Source organism: Artibeus jamaicensis, unplaced genomic scaffold (assembly GCF_021234435.1).
Source record: "Artibeus jamaicensis isolate MK-2021 breed Jamaican fruit bat unplaced genomic scaffold, CSHL_Jam_final contig_465, whole genome shotgun sequence".
NCBI lineage: Eukaryota > Metazoa > Chordata > Mammalia > Chiroptera > Phyllostomidae > Artibeus > Artibeus jamaicensis.
In genome coordinates this window covers 2,699,695-2,720,144 of record NW_026521843.1, presented here as the reverse complement: position 1 = coordinate 2,720,144, position 20,450 = coordinate 2,699,695, and the positions used below count along the sequence as shown (strand labels likewise).

At 56.1% G+C, this 20,450-nt stretch overlaps 1 protein-coding gene across 11 annotated transcripts in view; it reads left to right on the top strand.

Annotated features, from left to right (window-relative positions):
- The window catches only part of KIDINS220 (kinase D interacting substrate 220), a 76,474-nt gene extending 68,790 nt beyond the window's left edge, over positions 1 to 7,684 (top strand). For all 11 annotated transcript variants that reach the window (XM_053666868.1, XM_053666865.1, XM_053666862.1 and 8 more), the window contains 3 exons: positions 1,568 to 1,666; positions 2,595 to 2,828; positions 4,874 to 7,684. In XM_053666868.1, coding sequence (XP_053522843.1) covers positions 1,568 to 1,666; positions 2,595 to 2,828; positions 4,874 to 6,127 — 1,587 coding nt within the window. In that variant the 3' untranslated portion in view covers positions 6,128 to 7,684. The remainder of the gene's footprint in view (positions 1 to 1,567; positions 1,667 to 2,594; positions 2,829 to 4,873) is intronic.
- The last annotated feature ends 12,766 nt before the right edge of the window (positions 7,685 to 20,450 follow it).

Below are 20,450 nucleotides of genomic sequence, written 5' to 3'. Positions count from 1 at the left end.
TCTGACCTGCACCCTGGACCGCCCTGGTGCCCCCCCTGTGCTTGCGGATGAAGAGAACCCAGCGGCTGCGTTACCACGTTGCTGGACGGGGACCTGACAGAGGAGGAAGCGCCCTGCTGGGGGCTGCCGAGCTCTCACGTTTCCCTTCAGACAGACAGTTCTGTTTCTGTCTATTTCAAATGCTCTATTTCCTTTCCTTTTGGTGGTGTTTTTGACTTAAGCACCACCCCAGTGAGCCACACTGGCTTCATCTCCCCCAGATTGGCATTTTCCTGTCCCTCAGGACTGCTGGTCACGTCCCATGTGGCAGAGGCTCACGGGTTTGGGTTTGCAAGGATAAGACGTGCGAGGAGGCCTCCTGCGTCCTCGATGGGACTCTTGTGACTCCAGCGCTGCCTCGGGTGGGAGAGTGACGCCGGGGCTTCAGAGGCGGGCGAGGTGGACTGAGCGGCTGCCTGGCTGAGTGGTTCCTTCCACCGCATTACCCTCCGCCTGTCGGGGAAGCGCAGTGAAGTAGAGCCCCAGTGACGAGCCCCCAGGGTCTCCCCACAGTAAAGGACGCCACCTTAGAAGAGCCGGGAGCAGACACGGGTCCGCCCTACTCACTCCCCCTGTTCAGTCCGAGGACTCTCACATGGCGTCCCTGTCCTCGCAGACCCGGTTCCGACCCGTTTGCAGAAGCCTCGAGCTCTGCCCCTCGCAGGTGCAGACCGGAGGTCCAGCTCTCGGCAGCGGGGCCAGCGTCAGGACCGAGCCGGGTCCTAGTGGGAGCCCTGGGTGGTGGCTTTGTTCCATCAGGGGGTCCCCCCTCGGCGCTTCGCCGCAGGCCATGGCTTTTCGCATCTCGCGGGCAGCTGGCTGCTTGCTGCTGTGGGCTGTGGTCCTGCCACAGGCGCCGGGGCTGGGCCTGCTTCGCACACACTTTTCTCCAGTTCTGGATGCAGGCAGCCACGAGCCAAAGCAGGGCTCGCATTTTGAAAATCAGTAAGCTGCCTGCTGTCCATAAGGAAGATTTCATCGTTTCTTATTTGGGGGAAGCTGGAGTCACAGAGATCTGGTCATGATGCAGTCACGTCTGTGAATTCAGGGGGCTCGGAGACGAGTGGGCGGGCATTCTATACATCTGACGTCGTCTGCTGTGGCTGACGGATGGTGGGGCCGGGGGGGGGGTGTCTGACAGCAGCTGCTCCTATAGGCCTCTGTCAAGGGCCCACACAGATAGACAGCTTGGTCCTGCCCAGCAGCTGGCCCGCACTCGCCAGACTAGGGGAGGAGCTAACAGTCCTGCCCGGTGGTTTCGGAAACAGTTGGGAGGTCGGCTCTTGAGTCTGTCCCTGATGGGTGGTGGCTTGTTTTACTTGGGTGCTTAAGACCCTTGGGGAGGCACGAAGTGGCTCACGCTGTCACCATTCAGCCTGGTTGTTCCATCGCTAAGTGGGGCGATGACTTCTTTGGGTCAGGTCTTCTAGGCTCCAATGATTCTCTTGACGCTGCGTTTATAAACGTACCTTTAAATCACTTGTAATTAGAATACGTCACATTTCTTCTGTTTCTTTGTTTTATTCAGGCGAACATAAATGGCCGTGTGTTAGCTCAGTGTAACATTGATGAACTGAAGAAAGAAATGAACATGAATTTTGGAGACTGGCATCTCTTTAGAAGCGCAGTAAGAGACTTTGTATTTACAACATTGTGTGAAACAAGTGCCAGTGAGTGTTGGTCTAAACGGAAATGTTTCTGTGTTTTTAAAAAGCGTGAGAAAATGGCATCTCACACCTCTGCCCAGGCCTGTGGGTTCTGTTAGGCAGAGCGTCCAGAGCAGCAAGTGGTGACCTTGGCCTTTGGGCATTTCACTTTGAAATGTGGGAAAGAGGCCCCTGCTCATTCTCCCTGCTTCACTGACAAAGACTCTGTCCTTGACCTGCCTCCAGTCCGGCTCCTCGGAGCCTCTAGGCCTGGGCCTTGGTGTCTGGCCTGCATTGCCCGGTTACGGCAGGAGCCCTGTCAGGCCAGTGTAGCAGGAACCGCTGCTCCGTGTCTGCCCCCCCTCGTGCGGGGTCAGGCTCCTCCTTGACCACCGCCCACTCCCCGCTGCCTCCAGGAATCCACCCGAGCAGCTGAACCAGCCTCACACCACGGACCCTGTGGTTTCCCCTTGAGTTTCTGTCCATGGGACACCCCGCCCCCCTCGCCCCCTCCGCCGCTACCCCTGGCTGCAGCGCCCGGTCCGCGTCATTTCTAGACTGCGCCCAGCTCTAGCCCAGGTCTCTGGTCCTCAGCCTGCTTCTGCTGCTGCTGCTGCCCCGCCCTGGCTTTCTCTGGCACCCCTGGGGCTTTGGTTTTGTTCTTAAGTTAAATTTTAAGCTAAAATAAGAGAGTAATTGTCAAAGTAGAGTATAGTGGAAATATGATCATTGCCGTTACTTCTTTTAGTATTAAAATGAAGGATGAGCAGAGTAGACGTTCACTTATGGGAAGTATGCTTTCTCATGGCCATTGTCATAACTTTATACTGTTCTAATTTAAAATAATCTCTGAAGTTTCTCAAATGTGACTGGGCAGTGTGGCTGGAAGTGGTTTCTCTCCTCTCGAAGGTGCTGGAGATGAGAAGCGCAGAAACCCAGCTGGCCTCGGAAGACCCGCGGCTGCTCAGTGAGAACAGTGGCCCCGCACCCCCGGGCGACGCCACCCGGCGCGCCCCACACAGCGAGCTGCCGCACACCGAGCTAGCCGGTCAGGCGCCGTACACGCTCAACTTCAGCTTCGAGGAGCTGAACACGCTCGGCCTGGACGAGGGCGCCCCGCGTCACAGCAACCTCAGTTGGCAGGTGCGTGCACGCCACAGCCTTCCCTGTCCCTGAGGATGGGGCGGTGCTCGGTTGGTCAGCGCCGCGTGCGGGCGCAGGTCAGGTCACTGGGAAACTGCGCTCTCCGGGAGCTGTGCAGGGACCCAAGACTGCTTCAGAGACGGGGCGCGGCTCGTGCCCTGGCACGCTCACTGGCTGCTGGTCGGAACACACCTGCCCTGGAAAGCCTGCGCGTGCTCTCCTAGGAGCGTCAGTTCGCTTTCTCGTGGGACAGATGCTCCTCGTGGGTATTCGCTTCCTCTGCATCACCTACGTGCAGATGTGCCTGCTCGGTCCTGGAGTGTTCTCAGAAGTGGGTGGGCGGGGCCAGGAGAGTGGGCGGGGCCAGGGGGACAAGTGGGGGTGGGAACCAGAGAAACAGCAGGGGCGTGAAGACACGTGAGGGAGGAAGACAAGGGAGAGTAGCTACAGACAAACCGCTGAGAGGGAGCGATGTTTGGGAAACTCGACTTGGTGGGTCTGCCATTTTTAAGGGCGTTTGTTTAGTTTGGGAGTAAAAATGTTTTTCCCCGTTGTCATTGTCTTTTCCTAAATACTATCCGCCTTATTTCTTGGAATAAGTTGGGAAACCATTCTGTGGCTGGGTGTTGACAAAGATGAAAAAACCCCCTGATTTCACATTGTGATGGACCCACACCCGCCCCCTTTTCTGGGTCTCAAGGCGGTGGGTCCCTTTTCTCCACTGGGATTCGCACACCTTCCTCTGTCACTCCACACCTGGCGTGTCCCACCGTGACCCGGAGACTCACAGCCTTCCTCCTGATGCAGCAGTTCTCAAACTTCTGTCTGAAAAAGAAAACTTCGGATCCTTTTACACTCTTAAAAATTATTGGAGACCCTTAGGAGCTTTTGTTCATGTAAATTTTATCTGTCAATGTTTATTATATTAGAAATACAAATGGAGACACTTCTAAAACATTCACTTATTTAAAATAAGCCTATTATTAACATTTTTATGAAAAATGACAGTATTTTCCAAAGCAAAACAAAATTTAGTGGAAATGATGGGTTTCCCAAGTTTTTTAACGCCCGACTTGGCAGAAGAGCCTTCAGAGCCCAGGTCCGCGGCTGCGCTGACTCTCTCGTGAGGGCACCCGCCCTGGAGAGTGAGGAGGCAGGTGGTGTCTCCATCTGCATGGAAACAGTCTGGACCTGCAGGGCCCTGGGGTGGGGGGGCAGCACCCGGCCTTTGGGAGCAGAGGGTCGGTGTTTGGGCTGAGTCGTCCGGGCCTGCCCCGGCCAGGACCCCCTTCCCTGCCGATGGACGCTCCGCTCGCTCCTGAGTCTCGGCCTCCGCCCATTTCTTCTGCCCCCTCAAGTTTTTTCTTCCGTTCCCCTCTTTTTCCGAATCTCTGCTTTTTACTCCTCGTTTGTTAGCTTTTCTGGGATCAAAAGCAGTTCTAAGCAGAGAAGTTCATGTTGGAAATCAACCTTTTAAAACGATTTCATGTCTCTCTTTGCTAGGACCTGGCTGTTGGCCTCGTGGCCTTAATTTCTGTTTGGCTCCTATGATTGTCTCCCTTTTCTGTGGCACTCTGCATTCTGTTCCTTCAAATCCTTTTTTTTTTTTTTTTTACTCTGAATTGAAATGTGACAGAAGTGTTACAGTGGAGAGAGAGGTTCTTTTCAACGTGCTTTGGAGACACGAGCCTCCATTTTCCAGACGTGGCTCGACTGTGGTGTCTGCCTTCCCAGGGGTTTCCCATTTGGTCAGTGGAGGCAGCTTTTCCCTTAAGCAAAAGTTAGAAGTGTAGCGTTATAAAAACAGGTGCTGGGATTATTTGTTAATACAACCCTTAATTATATTTAAACGTTAAACCAGTTTTATTAAAATCTGCGTAACGCTTTATTTACAGTACAGTTTTCTGTAGTTCACAGCTTTTGTTCTGTGTCAGGTAGAATTCTTTTAAAAGAATTTGGTGTGTCAAAGACTAGAAATTGCTAAGCTGATGTGTTTGGTTTTGTTTTTTGCTTACTTGATTTCTCTTTTTTTTTTCTGTTCACAGTCACAAACTCGCAGAACCCCAAGTCTTTCGAGTCTCAATTCCCAGGATTCCAGCATTGAAATTTCAAAGCTCACGGACAAGGTGCAGGCTGAGTACAGAGACGCGTACAGGGAGTACATTGCTCAGATGGCGCAGTTAGAAGGGGGCCCGGCCTCCACGGCGGCCAGCGGCAGGTCCTCCCCGCACAGCGCCTATTACATGGGTCAGAGTTCCTCGGGGGGCTCCATCCACTCTAACCTGGAAGCAGAAAAGGGGAAGGACAGTGAGCCGAAGCAAGACGACGGCAGGAAGCCGTTTTTGATGAAGAGGGGGGACGTCCTGGATTACTCCTCATCCGGGGTTTCCACCAACGACGCCTCGCCCCTGGACCCGATCACAGAAGAAGACGAGAAGTCCGATCAGTCGGGCAGTAAGCTCCTTCCGGGCAAGAAGTCCTCCGAGAGGTCAAGTCTCTTCCAGACGGACTTGAAGCTCAAGGGCGGGGGACTGCGCTACCAGAAGCTCCCGAGTGATGAGGACGAGTCTGGGACGGAGGAGTCTGACAACACCCCGCTGCTCAGAGACGACAAAGACAAGAGAGGGGAAGGGAAGGCCGAGCGCGCGTCCAAGTCCCCGGAGCACAGCGCCGAGCCCATCAGAACCTTCATCAAAGCGAAGGAGTACCTGACGGACGCCCTCCTGGACAAGAAGGACTCCTCCGACTCCGGGGTGCGGTCCAGCGAGAGCTCCCCCAACCACTCCGAAGCCGCCGACGACCCCCAGCTGGAGAAGGCCAACCTCATCGAGCTCGAAGACGACGGCCGCAGCGGGCCCCGGGGAGTCCCCCACAGCCTCAGCGGCCTGCCGGACCCCATCATGGCTCGGATGTCCATTTGCTCCGAAGACAAGAAGAGCCCGTCCGAGTGCAGCTTGATCGCCAGCAGCCCCGAAGAGAATTGGCCCGCGTGCCAGAAAGCCTACAACCTGAACCGCACACCCAGCACCGTGACCCTGAACAACAACAGCGCGCCGGCCAACCGAGCCCACCAGCACTTCGATGACAGGGACGGCACCCGGGAGACTCCGCAGGTCATTCTGAGGCCCGCTTCCAGCTCCAGCTCGACGGCCGTTCAAAACGAAAACCTGAAGAGCGCGGCGCACAAGCGAGGCCCGCGCTCCAGTTACAGCCGGCTGTCCAAGGACTCTTCCGAGCTCCTGGCGGTGGCCCCCTCTGAGAGCACGGGCTTCGGGGAAGAAAGAGAAAGCATCCTCTGAGGCCGGCACGCCCGCAGAGCAGTGTTAGCGCCCGTGACGGAGCCGGCCTTCCTCGCGTGTCTCGTTCTGCATGTCATTCACACACGAGTAGCCGACGAGAAGGCCCCGTGGTGACAGGGACGCGCACCGCACTGCGAGGACGGTGTTGGGAAGGCTGGGGCCCTTCCGCCTCCACGCTCTCCGGCACCGGGAGCTTTAAACTCACTGTCGTTACACTTTCTGCTGGAACGTACCCTGTAGAAGTCTGTGAGACGAGATCTGCCTGCGAAGATAGGTCACGTGTCTTACTACACACAGAAGGTTTAATCGGCCGAACAAGAGCAGCCGGAGACCCTGTGTGTGGACCACTCACTCATCAGATGTTCGAGGGGGCCCCGTGTTGGGTGAGCGGATGCCAGTTTTGCTCCTGAGGAACTGGCAGGTTATGGAGTAGCCCAGAGACTAAAAGCGAATTGAGAACCAGGGTTCCCCTAAATAGATAGTCAAATTGCTCATCACAGGGTTTTTAAATTTTAATAACAAAGTATAGGATAAAGAAGGCTTTTAAATTGATGAGTGAGTCGGAACTGCCCCCGACCTGGGTGCTGCTCCAGAGTCCCGGACTGGGCCCAGATGCCCAGAGACCGGCCAGGTGCCTGGGAACCCGCCCTGGTCCGCACTGGGACCCTCCGAACTGTGTGCCCCCCGTTCCTCCGAGGCCCGGCAGGGAGAGGAGAAGACCCCACGCCCTCCTCTGGAGGGTCAGGGAGGACTCGGGCAACACGAGGCCGAGTGCACCTCCGTGGGGTGAGAGTGGGCAGGTGACGACGTGCGAAAGGCCAGTGACAAGTCAGGTGGGGCGAGACTGCTGCCTCCTGCCAGGGCGCCCTGGTCGGCCTCGTCTCTTCCTGGAGCAGCATGTGATCCAGGAAGGTCACATGGGAGGGTCTGGGAAGGGGAGGCGTTTCTTTAAGTCAAAAGACCTGCAACAGAGCCAGGGCGACAGGGCAGAGGTGGTCCCATGTGGGTTTTCTGGGGACCGGGAGTGCCCCCTGCCGCCACGCACCGAGGCAGTCTTGCCGACTCAGTGGGGCCCGTTTACGTGGAGTTGATTCCGGCAGCGTGTCGTCTGTCAGATTTTAGACGGTGAGGTTGTGGGGGTTGATTATCTGAATTTAGTGTGATGTCGTGATGTTTTTGCTTCATGGATTTTTGTTTATGTGCTGAATAAATCATTTCCTTGGCTGGACGTTGCACTGGGTTGCTGCTCCTTGGGTTGGGTGCCTTGGGGTTGGAGTCAGCGTTCCAGTGAAGCGTCCCTTTAGCCTGCCCTTGACGGTGTCTCGGCCAAGGAGAAAGGGTGGTGTTGACATTCATATATGGTGACATTGTAGCACTGGCGGGGTTTGCTAACTTGCAGTGTCGTGTAGTCAGTGATTCCAGGGGCGATGCTCCATGTCTGTCCGGGCGGGCGGGTGCAGCTTTATGTCACTGTATTGCATTTGTACCGTTCGTGAAGTTACCGCTGTGATAGTAAGTGTTCAAATAGACTTAGGAAAAATAAAAACATGCATGCTATCCTGACTCATGAGTTTTTATTCACCAGTGGCAATCACTCACATTTGACTTTAAAAAAGGAAGTAATGGGTGTGTGTCTCACTTCCGACTCGTCAAGTTTGTCAGTCCCCTCGGTGCAGGTGCCGGCCCTGCAGCCGGCGTCCGGCTCCCGGAGCTGCGGGAACTGGGTTGTCCTGCCCTGGGGCTTTCTGGAGAGGTCTGCTCTTCCACACCGCCACCTCACTGTCATTGACCGTCCTCCCCGTGGGTCTGTGTGTGTGTCTGGCGGACGGCTCAGTCTGGTTCTCGCATGTGCAAAAGTGCAGCACATGGGTGAGAAGCAAACTGAACTTCGCTAGAAAAGAACCGCTGCTCTGTCCCGCTAGTCCTTCAGCCTCTGCGTCATTTGCCATCCTTTACCAGCTGTCTTACAACCTTCCCTCCGAGCCCGGTCGTTCTGTCCATGGAGTGTGGCCCGGAGCCAGACCCACTCTCCCTGGGCACTCGCAGCGAGTGGGTGCCTCTGAGGGAGAGACTGGACGTGAGACGGGGCCGCCGCCGTCCCGGCTGACCCTCTGGCTGACCCTCTCATGACGCTGGGTATGTAAGAGCCAGCTTTCGAATTCTGGGAGACCTGAGCAGCCGTAACTAAACTGACATTTCAGCGGAAATGGGATTAATGGGAGAAAGTGTTTCGGTGGTACATTTTACTGCTGTGAGTTTTATAAAGCGGTCAGAGGAATTTCAGTTGCGTAGCCAAATAACCGTAGCCTCGCCTGCTGCCGTTCTCGCTCTGCGCGGAGGACTCGACACCGTTGGTGTGCTGTGGTGCCACAGTCGGTGTGTCCGTGGTCACAATCTTCCTTTCTCACTGACCCTAAGAAAGGAGTCTGGCTGAAATTGAATCCTTTTCTGGCCAACATGCTAAATTGAAGTAGTTGTAATAATCTTAGACTGCATCATTTTTGGTAGTATCAGGAATTCTCAGCCTACTTAGAAGTATCCCAGAGTGGAAAACTCCCTGGGTCCCTGGCAAGTTCCAAGTACGTCAGCGTAACTGCAGGGAGACGAGAGCCACGGGCGCTGAGGGGGCGCGCGGGCAGCAGGGGAGCACGGTAAAACGAACTCCTTGGCAGGCGGGCCCCTCTCGTCCCACCTGTGCTTCTAGACTGAGGCCGCCTTGTGGCAGAGGGGACGAGGCAGGTGGGGACACGTTTTCACGTGGGGTGCGGGAGGCTACACGAAACCATGGCGTTTTTCGCCTCCAGGCTGGGGCGTGCCCCACTCGGCCCTGCCTCGGCATCGGACAGAAAAGCGCCCGTGTAGCAGCGAGCCCACGCTCGGCGGGCTTGTAGTGGCGCTTCACTGCAGAGAGGTTGAGAACCCTTGGCTGCGGCTGGTTAACTAGAGAGGGTTGCAAACCTCACTTAACTGTGAACCTTTCCTGCCTAGGAAGACAGCGCCGCCCCTGAGATAGGTAGAGCGTCAGAGGACCCCGTCTAGACCGAGGTACGTGAGAAGTCGGCTTCAAAGGCAAGTCTTAAGCCAGCTGTTGGAACAGCTCTCACCAGTGGGGAGAATTCTGTTCTCCCCATTTTAGGAAATAGAGTTAAGCAAGAAACATCTAGAATAGTTGTTGGAAGTCCTGCACTGTCCCCTCCACGGCCAGAGTGTGTGGGGTGAATGACTGGTCCACCAGGCCTAGGGCTGCGCGTGGGGACCGGGGTCGGAGCCGCAGGCTCCCGGCAGAGGGGGCGGCGGCGCCGGGCGCCCCACAGAGCAGAGCTGCCTGAACGGGGCCTGCCCCGTGGGGTGGGCTGCACCCTGGACTCCCAGGTGCAGTGAGGCAGGAAGAAGGCAAGGAATCGATTAGCGTAAAGGTCACTTCCAGACAACGTCAGTGATTCGACCCCACTGGAGGATCGAAGACTGACCAAAATTGGCAAAAACGTGCATTTCTGTTAACACTGAAATAAAGGGGGTACAACTCTTTTGAAGCACACAGAGCATCTTCAATCTGTTTGGAATAAACTGGCAGTCGGTTTTTTTTTTAATCCTCACCTGAGGATTTGTTTATTGATTTTGGAGGGACGGGAAAGGGAAGAGCAACATCGACTGGTTGCCTCCTGTACACACCTGACGGGGGATCGAACCGGTAACCCCGACCAGGAACCGAACCAACAGCCTCTTGGTGCAGGGGGGATGCTCCAACCCGCTGAGCCACCTGGCCGGGGCCGGTCGTTGGCTTATAAACATGCACGTCTTCAGTTTTCTCAGGCTAAGTGTGCTTTTTACAGGTATTAACACTGGTGCTATACATTAGGGGCCCTTTCTTGGTCTTTAACAGAACAAAATATCAAACCGATTTATTAGACCTTGAATAAATGAAGTTTTACTTTAAGAGAAGAATACAGTATAGAACCACACGCTCCATTTTATTCAAACGGAGAAGCTACTGGGAATAGTTAAGACCACCTTGCATCCTCCCTGTCATTTTCTAATTTTAACACATCCTTTGCTTATTTACCTCATTCCCTTCCAAGGCAGCAGGCCCTGGAGCCCAGGGCCCTGGCAGTGCGGTGACCCAGTCGGCGCCCTCACCTCGCGCGGGCACGGAGGACGCTGCCCGCTGCTGCTGGTCTTCGTTCCCAGTCGGTGTTCAGTTCGAACGCCGTTCAGTGAGTTGTCCGTTTCTAAGATTTTGGGTGAGAGCCAGCGACAGAGCAGAAGGCGTGTTGATAAACTCAACGAACGTGCCGCTCCTGTCTACGGCACCTACTCGGGCAAACGTTGGGCGAAGAGTTAGATTGTTTTCAGAACGACGGTCTCTGACACCTGCCCCCTTCAGAGCTGCGTTTCTGAGGGTCCGTAGACCGCACGTGGTTACACTTCATGTGAATTAAACTTTTTATTTTGAAGGAAGTCATTTTCTTTTGAGTTCTTGTGTTCCACCTCCTCTGTCTTTTCCTGGGTTCTCACCACTCGTTTTGTGTCTTAAGTTGTTTTGTTTTTTTAAGATTTCATTTATTTATTTATTTTTAGAGAGAGGGGAAGGGAAGGAGAAAGAGTGGTCTCATCTGAACACATCCACCCGGGAGCTGCTTCCCCTGAGCCACTGGGGGCGCCATCCCACAGGACAGTCTGCAAAGGCCTTTCCCACAACAGGGTCGGGGAGGCTCAGCCCAGCAGACCCACCACTGGGCGAGTTCACCAGACGTGCTGACGCTGAGTGGTCTCCAGGGGCATACCCCCCCAACCTTGCCCCCGCTCGGCCGTCAGCAAAGGGTGGGACACTTGCTGGGCGATGTCCAAGTCCTTGCCCTTTCTGTTTGCCAGTCACTTTGCCACCAGGCACAGGAGGGGCAGGGGCACTCGCGTCTGTATCCTCCATCCTCACCTGCACAGGTGAGGCGGTGACTGCTGGTGAGCGGGTCCAGCAAATTCGTCATCCAGAAAGCAGGTGGGGGGCGACACCCAGGGCCCCAGTGCTCCTGAGGGCCACAGACAGCCTTCCCTGAACAGCGGGGGGCTCATCCTCTCGGCCTCCGCCCTCAGAGAAGGCCGCACTGTCAGGCGGGGGACAGGTCACCCGGGGTGGAACTCTCCAGAAGGGAAACTCGCCCCCCGAGCTGCATGGGAGCGAGGGTTCAGGTGGGCACTTCCGCCGGGTGGATTCTGCCACAATCCCGAGCGTGCGCGGGGGAGAGACCTGCAGCCGAGAGCACCCTCCTCCGTGCAGGGACCCGGCACAGAGGCGGCAGCCGTGTCCTCTGTCGGCCCATCGGTCTGGGGACGGACTGCTCTTGCACCCGAGGGGCTCTGTCCTCTGTGGAGACCTGCTCTCAGCCTTGCTTCATGCAGGTGGGGGGCCAGGACCCCCCAGCACGTGTGGGGGCCCTAAAAGGCGCAACGCCGCAAAGGCAGGTCCTCCTGGGTGAGGTGTGGGGGTCCTGCTGCCCGGTCTCGGGGGCCAGACAGCGGGGTGGGGGTGACACTCATTTGGAGGAAGGACAGCAGCCCCGGCCACACAGGAGCAGGTGGGACCCGGGGCCCCGGCCCTGCCTCAGTCTTGGTGAGGCCAGTTGGACGTGGCAGCCTGGGGGACACAGGGGGGCTCTGTCACCCCTGGGGAGGGGCAGGACTGAGAGAGCGGGGCCAGACACTGTGGCCAGCTGGCCAGAGGCCGCGGAAGAGGAGGCCTGACGTGGCAACCTGGGCGGGTGACGGGGGTGAGCGGGATGCGGGGGACCCGCCCCCCAGAGTCCTCAGAGGGGCCTGGGAGGGGCCGATCCAAAACACAGGACAGGACGCCCGCCGGGACTCGTGACCTCCCCCGGGGTGAGTGGAGAGCGTGGGGTCATTTGCCTTCCATGGCCGTGGATGTCACTGTCTGCAAACCGGGGGAGACACCGTGGTTCGGTGGCAGCAGTGACCCCTCCTCCAGGAGTGCCCTTCAGGAACCACGGTCCTCCTCTCGCCCCCCCCACTGACCTCCACTCTCAGAGCAGCCCCGCTGCACAGACGGGCCTGGGGGTCAGAGGGACAGGGACAGTCTCGGCGAGCCCGGCTCTGGGAGGCTGCCCAGGGTTGAAGCCCAGGGTCCTGGGTGCTCGTACAGGTCTCCTGTCCCCCGTGACGGTCTCCAGGAAGAGGAGGGTCCCTGTGAGCGGGGCGGGGGGAGTCCGGCCCTCCCTGCAAACCCCCAGCTCCTCTCTGGGCCACTTTCCCCACTCCTGCGGGGTGACGGGCAGGTGGCCCCACAGGCCAGGCCTCAGTGCACCCTGGAGACCGTGGCTCATCTGCCCCGTCTCCTGCCAAGGGCGGGGGAGGGCGGGGTGTGGGGGGAGCAGACACCGACTGAGAAGGTCAAAGCCCACCACCGAGAAGCTGAAAGCTTTTCCGTTTGAACCTATGACAAGATCTGTGACGAGTCTCTGAAAGACGGGCATTAGACATTATTCCATGTTGTTCCAGGGGAGATGACCTCATGCCATAATCACAGACCTGCTCCGCGCCTTGGAGACGGTCAGGATGCTGGGCTGTCCTCCCCGCCTGCCACGCTGGCAGCTCCAGGCTTCACGCTGACCACCTCTGTCCACCTCGGTGGCCTTCGGGAGGGACAGAGCCGCAGGGCCCGGGGCCAAGCAGCCGCCTGAGCAGCTGTGTCCCCAACGGTGAGCGCGGGTAGTGGTCCCTGCACGCCGAGCAGGTGTGTTGGGCGAAGACGGGGACCCTCCATGCCAGGGCGCCGGCTCCCTCACTGTCGTGATAGGTGGGCAACCACTGACGAGCAGATGCCCACACTCACACTCACTGAGTCACACCCAGTCACACACACGTGCACTCACACTGTCACACAGTCACACACAGCCTAACACAATCACGGTCACCCACAGTCACATACACTCACAAGCCACGACTCACAGCCATGCACACTCACACACACAAGGACATGCAGTCCACATGGTCCCTGGGCGCTTCCCGATCGTGAACACGGGTGTGCAGCTCTGGGCTTAGACCTGGGCCCCGCAGGCCGGGCCTGCGGACCCCCAGGTCCCTCTTCCGTGCCGGCCTGGCTTACCGCAGAACGAGGGGGAGAAGGTGCCGCAACAGGAGGGGGCGAGTCTGTGGGTGGGAAGTCACATCTGCAATGTGACCGTGACTCAAACTGTGCGACGTTCCAGCGGGTGCCCCGAACAGGGTAACGTGACAATGTTGTATCGAAAGGCATTCTGCGTCATTCAAAGTTACAACAACAAATTCGACAGCAACTTAAAGACGACGGACGGAACCAACACTTGGTTCCTCAAAACCCTGTGAGGAGCTAACAGCAACAGGGTGTCGGAAGACATAATTCTTAAGCCACGTGACGTCTTACCTTTCAGACCACACTCAGGCAGCTGACGGTCGGCTCCGTTCCGAGGGCGAGTGTCCGGAGGTGCAAGGACAGGGCCACGTTTTAGGGCCAGCCCTGGAATCCACGGCGGTCCCGGCCGTGGCCATGTCGCTCACGTGGCAGAAGAGCAGGTAGGACCAGAAATACTGTTTTTGGCCACATTTGGAACATAAAACCTGCCACTCGTCACTGCAGGACTAAGCGAGACAAAATGCTTCCCCCCCCCCCACCCGCCCCGTTCGTCCCACGGAGGCGGAGACAGCAGCGTGCGCTGAAGCACCCTGGCCGATTTTCGAGAACGGCTCCTCGTCCCGGGCACGGGAACTACGGACCGACACGTGGCAGAGCCAGAAGGACCCCTGCTTTGCTTCTGGGGACCGTGAGCCAAGAAGCAGCCCCGAGGGTGCGGCCAGCCCTGGGCGGCTGGGGTCCACTGGCCACCACCCCCACCCGCACCGTGATCCGCGTCCGGGTCTGTGTGGGGCGGCTAACCAACCGTCTTGGTTGAAAATATCTGAAATCAAGAAGATATTTTCCCTCAACCGTGGAGCCTTCCACGCACTTTTGGTCTGTCGTTGCCTCCATCCCACCCCCACCCGAGTGGTTTCCACTTACTTGGAAAATGTCAGTTAAAATTTACACCCTTACTATGCTGAAAAGATGTAAAAATAGAAGTGGCTTTCTCTTCAGATGCTGTCACCGGCCCTCTCTTGCATATGGCTTCCAGTAAGAGTTTTTTCCTTTTCCATTTCACGGCTGATTTGGCCTGGGAGTCTCACAACTTGGGCTCTTGCCTGCCAACTAAGAATATAAAGCCTCGAGCAGAAGCGTGCAAACACCTGCCGGGCAGACAGTCTTCAGCGCACACATCAGCCCGAGATCGGAGGTTCTCGTTCCCCGTCCTCCTCTGTCCAGACGTCCCCCCCGCCTGCTGCGCACAAGTGTGTGGAAAGGGTTCCTTTGTCTGCGTCACTTGGATGGCAAGAGTGTTGCCAGAGTGAACACCATTATGTCAACTGCATGTGACTTTCCAGTGAAAATGCTTCCCTGGACGGAGGAGCCGGGCAGGGCTGGGGGTGGGATGAGGCCCTGAACTTTACCCTTGGCTGTGACCCTTCGTTACTCCATTCACTGTTAGCACAATCATTTCAGTCCAAAACGCGTCGTAGTGTGGTTTTGAATCCATCTATCTAACCTTCCCCCGAGGCCCAAATCACTCGACACTGTGGAAATGGAAATGCTGTTTGCCTTGGCTCAAGGTTCCATTCATAGCCAGACACTTAATCAGCTGGGAGTAAAATTTGGGGAAAGTAAAACGATTTAATGAGCTACGATGTTCTGTGATGTGAGGTTACTTAATACACTACTTTGTTCTTGGGTTGAAAACCCAAGTTAACCGTGGTGTCGTTGATGAGTCTGAGACCCACTGGCTGTAACTCAGAGACCCGCACAGGGCCCTGACCCTCAGACGCCCAGCAGCCGGGGGAAGTGCCAGCAGGACCCCTCAACCAGGAGGGCGTCAGGCCCTGGTGCGGGGCCGCCGGCAGCGTTCTGCTCTGCGGGACTCCGCTGTCCCCACCCAGCTTCCACGACAGATACCAGACATCACAGCGCATCACCTGTGAGCACTCCGTAGATGTCTTCAAAGCAGGCATTTTCTTACACAACGTGAGAGCGGTTTCATGCCCGACAAAGTCACTAACGCCATCGAATGCTGAGTCCAGTTTCTCCAACGTTGAAAGCTACTGTGCTTTTAGAGTTTAGAAACCCAAACGAGGTTCAGTGTATTGGGCTGTTTTTTTGGGTTTTTTCCTGACATCAATTTAAGTTGATTGAATCAAGGGCAGCTTTATCCTGGCTGGTATAGCTCAGTGGATTGAGAACAGGCCTGTGAAGCAAAGGGTCTCAGGTTTGCTTCCCAGTCAGGGCACACGCCTGGGTTGCAGGCCAGGTTCCCAGTAGGGGGTGTGTGAGAGACAACCACACACTGAGGTTTCTCATCCTTTCTCCTTCCCTTCCCCTCTCTCTAAAAATAAAATAAACAAAGTCTTTTTTAAAAAAAGGGGGCAGCTTTAATGCCATGACGTGGGGGCAAAGCTGTCCCGCAGGAAGTGCCCCTGCCGCTGTGCACTTGCCCTCCTCACAGACAGGAAGTCCGGGAAGTGTTACGTTATTTCAAATCCAGGTATTTGAAGTTCTTGTCCTACACTCACTTCAACAATGATGTTGTGTGCTCCGCCCAGAGTGAGCCTGGGGCCCCGAGTGCGGTGATTTTAGCAACTGACTTTTGGGGTCAAGTAACCATTCCCTCTCTTCCTCTCTCTCTCCCTAAAATACACTTTGAATTTATTTGCCAAAGTGCTAATAGTCGAGTCAGTACATTGTGAAGGGCGAGGATAAAAGATGGTAATATTCTAGAATAAATGGTTTTTCTAACAAGAAGTACCACGAAAGGCGTTTCTCCAGTGGAGACCCCATGATGAATGAACCCTTTACAACACGCTGGGTGCCCCATATTAGGGAGTATGAGACATCAAAGGACCAGCATGGTTCTCACCTGCAGGATGTTCACAGTCCCCCAGACAGGTGACCGATGCAGGCGAATCGCCGCGGAACGGGGAGCACAGCAGCAGGTCGGTGCGAGCTGAGGGCGTGGGGTGGTAACAAAGTATCTCCGCGGTGTTTCACAGACAGGGCTGCGCTAACCGATACTAGACCTGTGTGAGCAGCGAGGAGCCGGACTTGCCAGCACTGCAGACCGGCCCCGCCCTGCCGTGGGCCGGATGCCCAGTGTGCATGTCAGTCCCTCATCAGACACCGGGCGGCGCCTGCTTCCTCCCCTCCCGTAGGTGCGGCGAACGCGTTGATAGAGCCCCTGGATGGTGCGCACGGTTGTAAACGGCCGTGAAGCCCAGTTTCTGTATTACATTTGGTGTTGTATCTAAGAAATCATCCACAAGTCCAATAAAGCTTATACCACATGCTTTTTTCTAAGGGTTTGGTAGTTTGGCTGATGCATTTTGAGTCCGCCTCCGAGTGCAGTGTTAGGGAAGGGCCGGCTTCGTTCTTTTGCACATGAACCTGGGGCTCCCCCACTCCGCGTGTTGGGGAGACCGGCCTCCCTCTGTCGAACAGTCCAGTTACCCTTGTCGAAATCACGTGACCACATGTGTGAGGGTTTATTTCTGGGTTCTGTAGTCTGTCCCATCAGTCCGTCTGTCCCGAGCCGGCACCACGGTGCTTTGATTAATGCCGCTTTATAGTGAATTTTGAAATCAGAAGCGTCTAGTCCCTAACTTTGCTTTTTTTTCCAAGATGGTTTTAGCTATTTCAGTTCGCTTGAGATTCCGCATATATTTTTAAATAGATGTTTCTATTTGTGAAAAAAAAAAAGAAATCACTGGGGTTTTGACAGGAATTGCACTGACCCTGTAGGTCGCTTCGGGTGGTATCGGCATTTTAACAATATTATATTCTCTAATTCATGAATGTGGAGTATCTGCCATTTGTCTTTCATTTTTTTCAGCAACGTTTGGTCATTTTCACTGGTCTTTCCTCTCCTTGGTCAGTTCCAAAGTATTTTACTCTCTGTGATGCTGTGGCAAATGGATCGTTTTCTTAATATCTTTTCAGATTGTGCCTTGGTAGTGTATAAAATGCTCCAGTAGTTTTTAATCTGGGTTTTAACCATTTCATTCCATTTTCACTTTCAGTATAACAGCTGCTTGTGATTTTCTTATGTTTTCAATTAGTTCTTTGATTTCTTTAATCATTTTAGTCATCATTATTTATAGCCTTTACGGTTCTTTGGTTTCTAATCTTTCCCTTCATCATCTCTACTCTCTCATGGCAATCTGCTTTCTAGAGTTTAGAAAAATTTTAAGTTGTAAACGGACTTTCAGCAAGCCACTAACTGAGGACCTGGTGTGGGCTGCGCTGAGGGCTTCTCTCTCCAGATGAGCTGTGTTTGCTACTGCCAGGTGCCGGGGCACCTCCAGCCAGGAGCCCATTCTTATGTTAATGTGTCAGCATTAGAGTTTCTCAGACGGATCCCCTCCTCGGGAAGGCAGCTCCAGGGCTCCAAGTTTCCCAGGGAGACTTTCTTTCCCTCCTGAGCTCATGCAGACTTTCTTTCCCTCCTGAGCTGAGATCTCGAGGTCACCAGCTTCCACCATCCTGCATGTTGGTCTCAGTGCCCATGTCCTGCTTCAGGCACTTGCAAAACCTTGGCCCCCCAGTTCTGGTTGGGCTGGGGCCCCCCGATGAGCTCAGGTCACAGCCTCCCCCGGGACACACTTGTGTCACTCCAAGTTCTCTCTCCGCTGTTCTGCCGCCCTTGTGGTCTCGAGCTGGCGTTCCCTAGACCCTCACAACATTCCACAACCCTCTGCCTCACCGGAAGCCCCTCCTCCGGGGGCTGAGGGAGCCTGTCCCGAGCCACTGTGTGCCCCTGGTCACCCGCTTCTGGCCTCTGCACCCAGTTTCTGCAGAAATGGAGAGACCACAGGCCTGCCAGCCTCTGAGCACCTGTCCATGGTATTGGGACTGTGAACTGACTTGCACATTTGTTATTTGTGGTTAGTGAGACCTTGATTGCAAAACCAGATGAAGACAGAAAAGAAACAACAGCTCCGTCTGTAGTAAAAGATCGGCTAACAGAACTCAACAGTGGTGGCATGTTCAAATAGCTGTTATCATAGGCACGCACGGAAACATCAGTGCAATCTGCTAACATCAACAGTAAAAATGTTTTACCAAAGTCACCCCCAAGTTATGTTTTACAGTCCTCAGAAAACACAACCAAACCCCGCCCTAACCACTGAAGCGCGCCTCCCAAAATTGATAGACTATTCCAACCAAATCCTAGAGCCACATGAGGCATAGATAGAGGAGAGAGCTGGACTGTTCTCCCTAAGATCCAGGATAAGAAGACAAGGACATCCCACTGCTCCTTCCCCGTCACCTGGGAAATCCCGGTTAACGCTGTGAAGAGGCTCAGGAAGACAAAATAAAATAGAATTACACAAAAGGTTAAGGAAAAGGAAGGGAAACGGTCTGGGTTTCATTTGACTTCACAATGCATTGTTCTTCAGCACGCAATGTCGTGTCCGACGCATTTACTAAAATCTGGGACAGAGACCCAGTGTTAGAGTTGGTGGTGGATACGAGTTTCCAAGGATAGTAAGTGGTGGAGATGAAATGGGACTCGCACGTGCTACGGAGGTAATCTTTCGTGACGCCACCCTTCATTTTAAAAAGCTGCGCTTATCCCCTGGCGTCCAAGCCCCGCCCCCTGCCCCGCCCCCGCCGCGGCCGCCTTCCTCGGGCCCGCCGGCAGGTGGCGCTCGGCCTCCACCGGCCGGCCCGGCCCCGCCGCGGCACGTCCCCCCGAAAGGTGCCGCTCTTCCTCGACGCCGCTGCTCCTCGGGGGCCGCGTCCAAACGCGGCCCCGCCCCGCCTGCGCGGCTTCCCCCGGAGAGAGAGCCCAGGAGCCCCTGCAGGAAGCCCTCCGTCCCGGGGGGCTCCCTCGCCCGTCCGAGCCGACCAGGGCCGGTGTCTGCGCCCCCGCCCGCGGCCCCCGGAGGACGGACGGAAGGACGGGGGTGGCGGCTGACCCCCGCGCTCTCCGCCCTCGCCCCTCGGGGACCCTGCGAGGCGGCCAGGGGCGGGCTGACGTCCGGTGACCAGACCTCGCCTGTCAGGTCCTGGGGGGCGGCCTGCGTCTGGACCCACCCCCCCGCCCGGGCCAGGCGCCGCGGCGGAGCCCGCCCCGCCCCCGGGGCACCGGTGCCAACCACACCCACGGCCCCGGGGGCTGCGCGCGTTCGCGGCGGGGGTCCCCAGCGGTCCGGGCAGCCCCCCGTGCCCCTCCCCCCGCTCGCGGTTAATGGATTCGTGTCCCGGCCGGAAGCGCCGCCGCCGCGGGGGCGGACTCGGCGCCCCCCCGGCCCCCGAACACCTGCGCGGCTGGGCCGAGTGGGGGGCCCCAGGTGAGACAAGCGCCCTGCCCCTCCCCTCCTCCAGGTCAGTGCGCCTCCCACACACCCCTAGCGGAGTATCTCCCAGCTTGAGAATATAATGTAAATAAATACACAAGTACTTTTGAATTTTAAAGACGTAGCCAGACCAACCACCTGGTTTGGAGCAGGGTGCTGCAGCCACGGTACTTGGGAGTCTCCCTTCTCTCCTTCCCTGCGAGTCCATGAGCGCAGTCAGGGGTGAAGGGCGAGCGCGGCCACCTGCGCGGGAAAGGCGGCCAGGCCTTGCCCTGCCTCCGGGCGCTGGGCGGGCCGCGGGTGCACCCAGTAGCGGGAAGCTGTGGAGGCCAAAGGCTTGGGCCCTGCGGCACCGCCGCTGGGAGCCAAGTGACACCCATGGAGCTCCCGGCCCTTCCTCTAAATCTTGTGTCATGTTCTGAAATCTATGGACCCCTTTCTCTTATGCTGAACAAGCAGTTACCTTTACTCCAGTGAACACCTACTCAAGCAGGTAGCCCTTCCAGACTCAGGGTTTACTTTGAGCCAGCGACTCCTTCTTAGTTTGAAACTCGGCCACAAGGCCCGGAACTAATTTTTCCTGACGAACTAAGAGACTCGGGTGTGTCCAACCTTCCAGCCCTGATCTTCTATCAGAAAAGCACCCCTGCACCCGAACTGCTATGTACAAGGCCCAGAGTAGCCGGAGGGGAGGAAGGACAAGGGGTTAAATGGCCGGGGGTGGGGGGATGGATCTGAAGAATCATCCAGAATTCAGATATCGGCTCCAGACATGTTTTATTATAATCTTATACAGTCTACATAAATTTGAACTTGTATTGATTCAGGTTCAGTTATAACATAGCATAATAAAAATCAAAGCACTGGTCCTCTGAAATAAAGCAAGCAATCACCA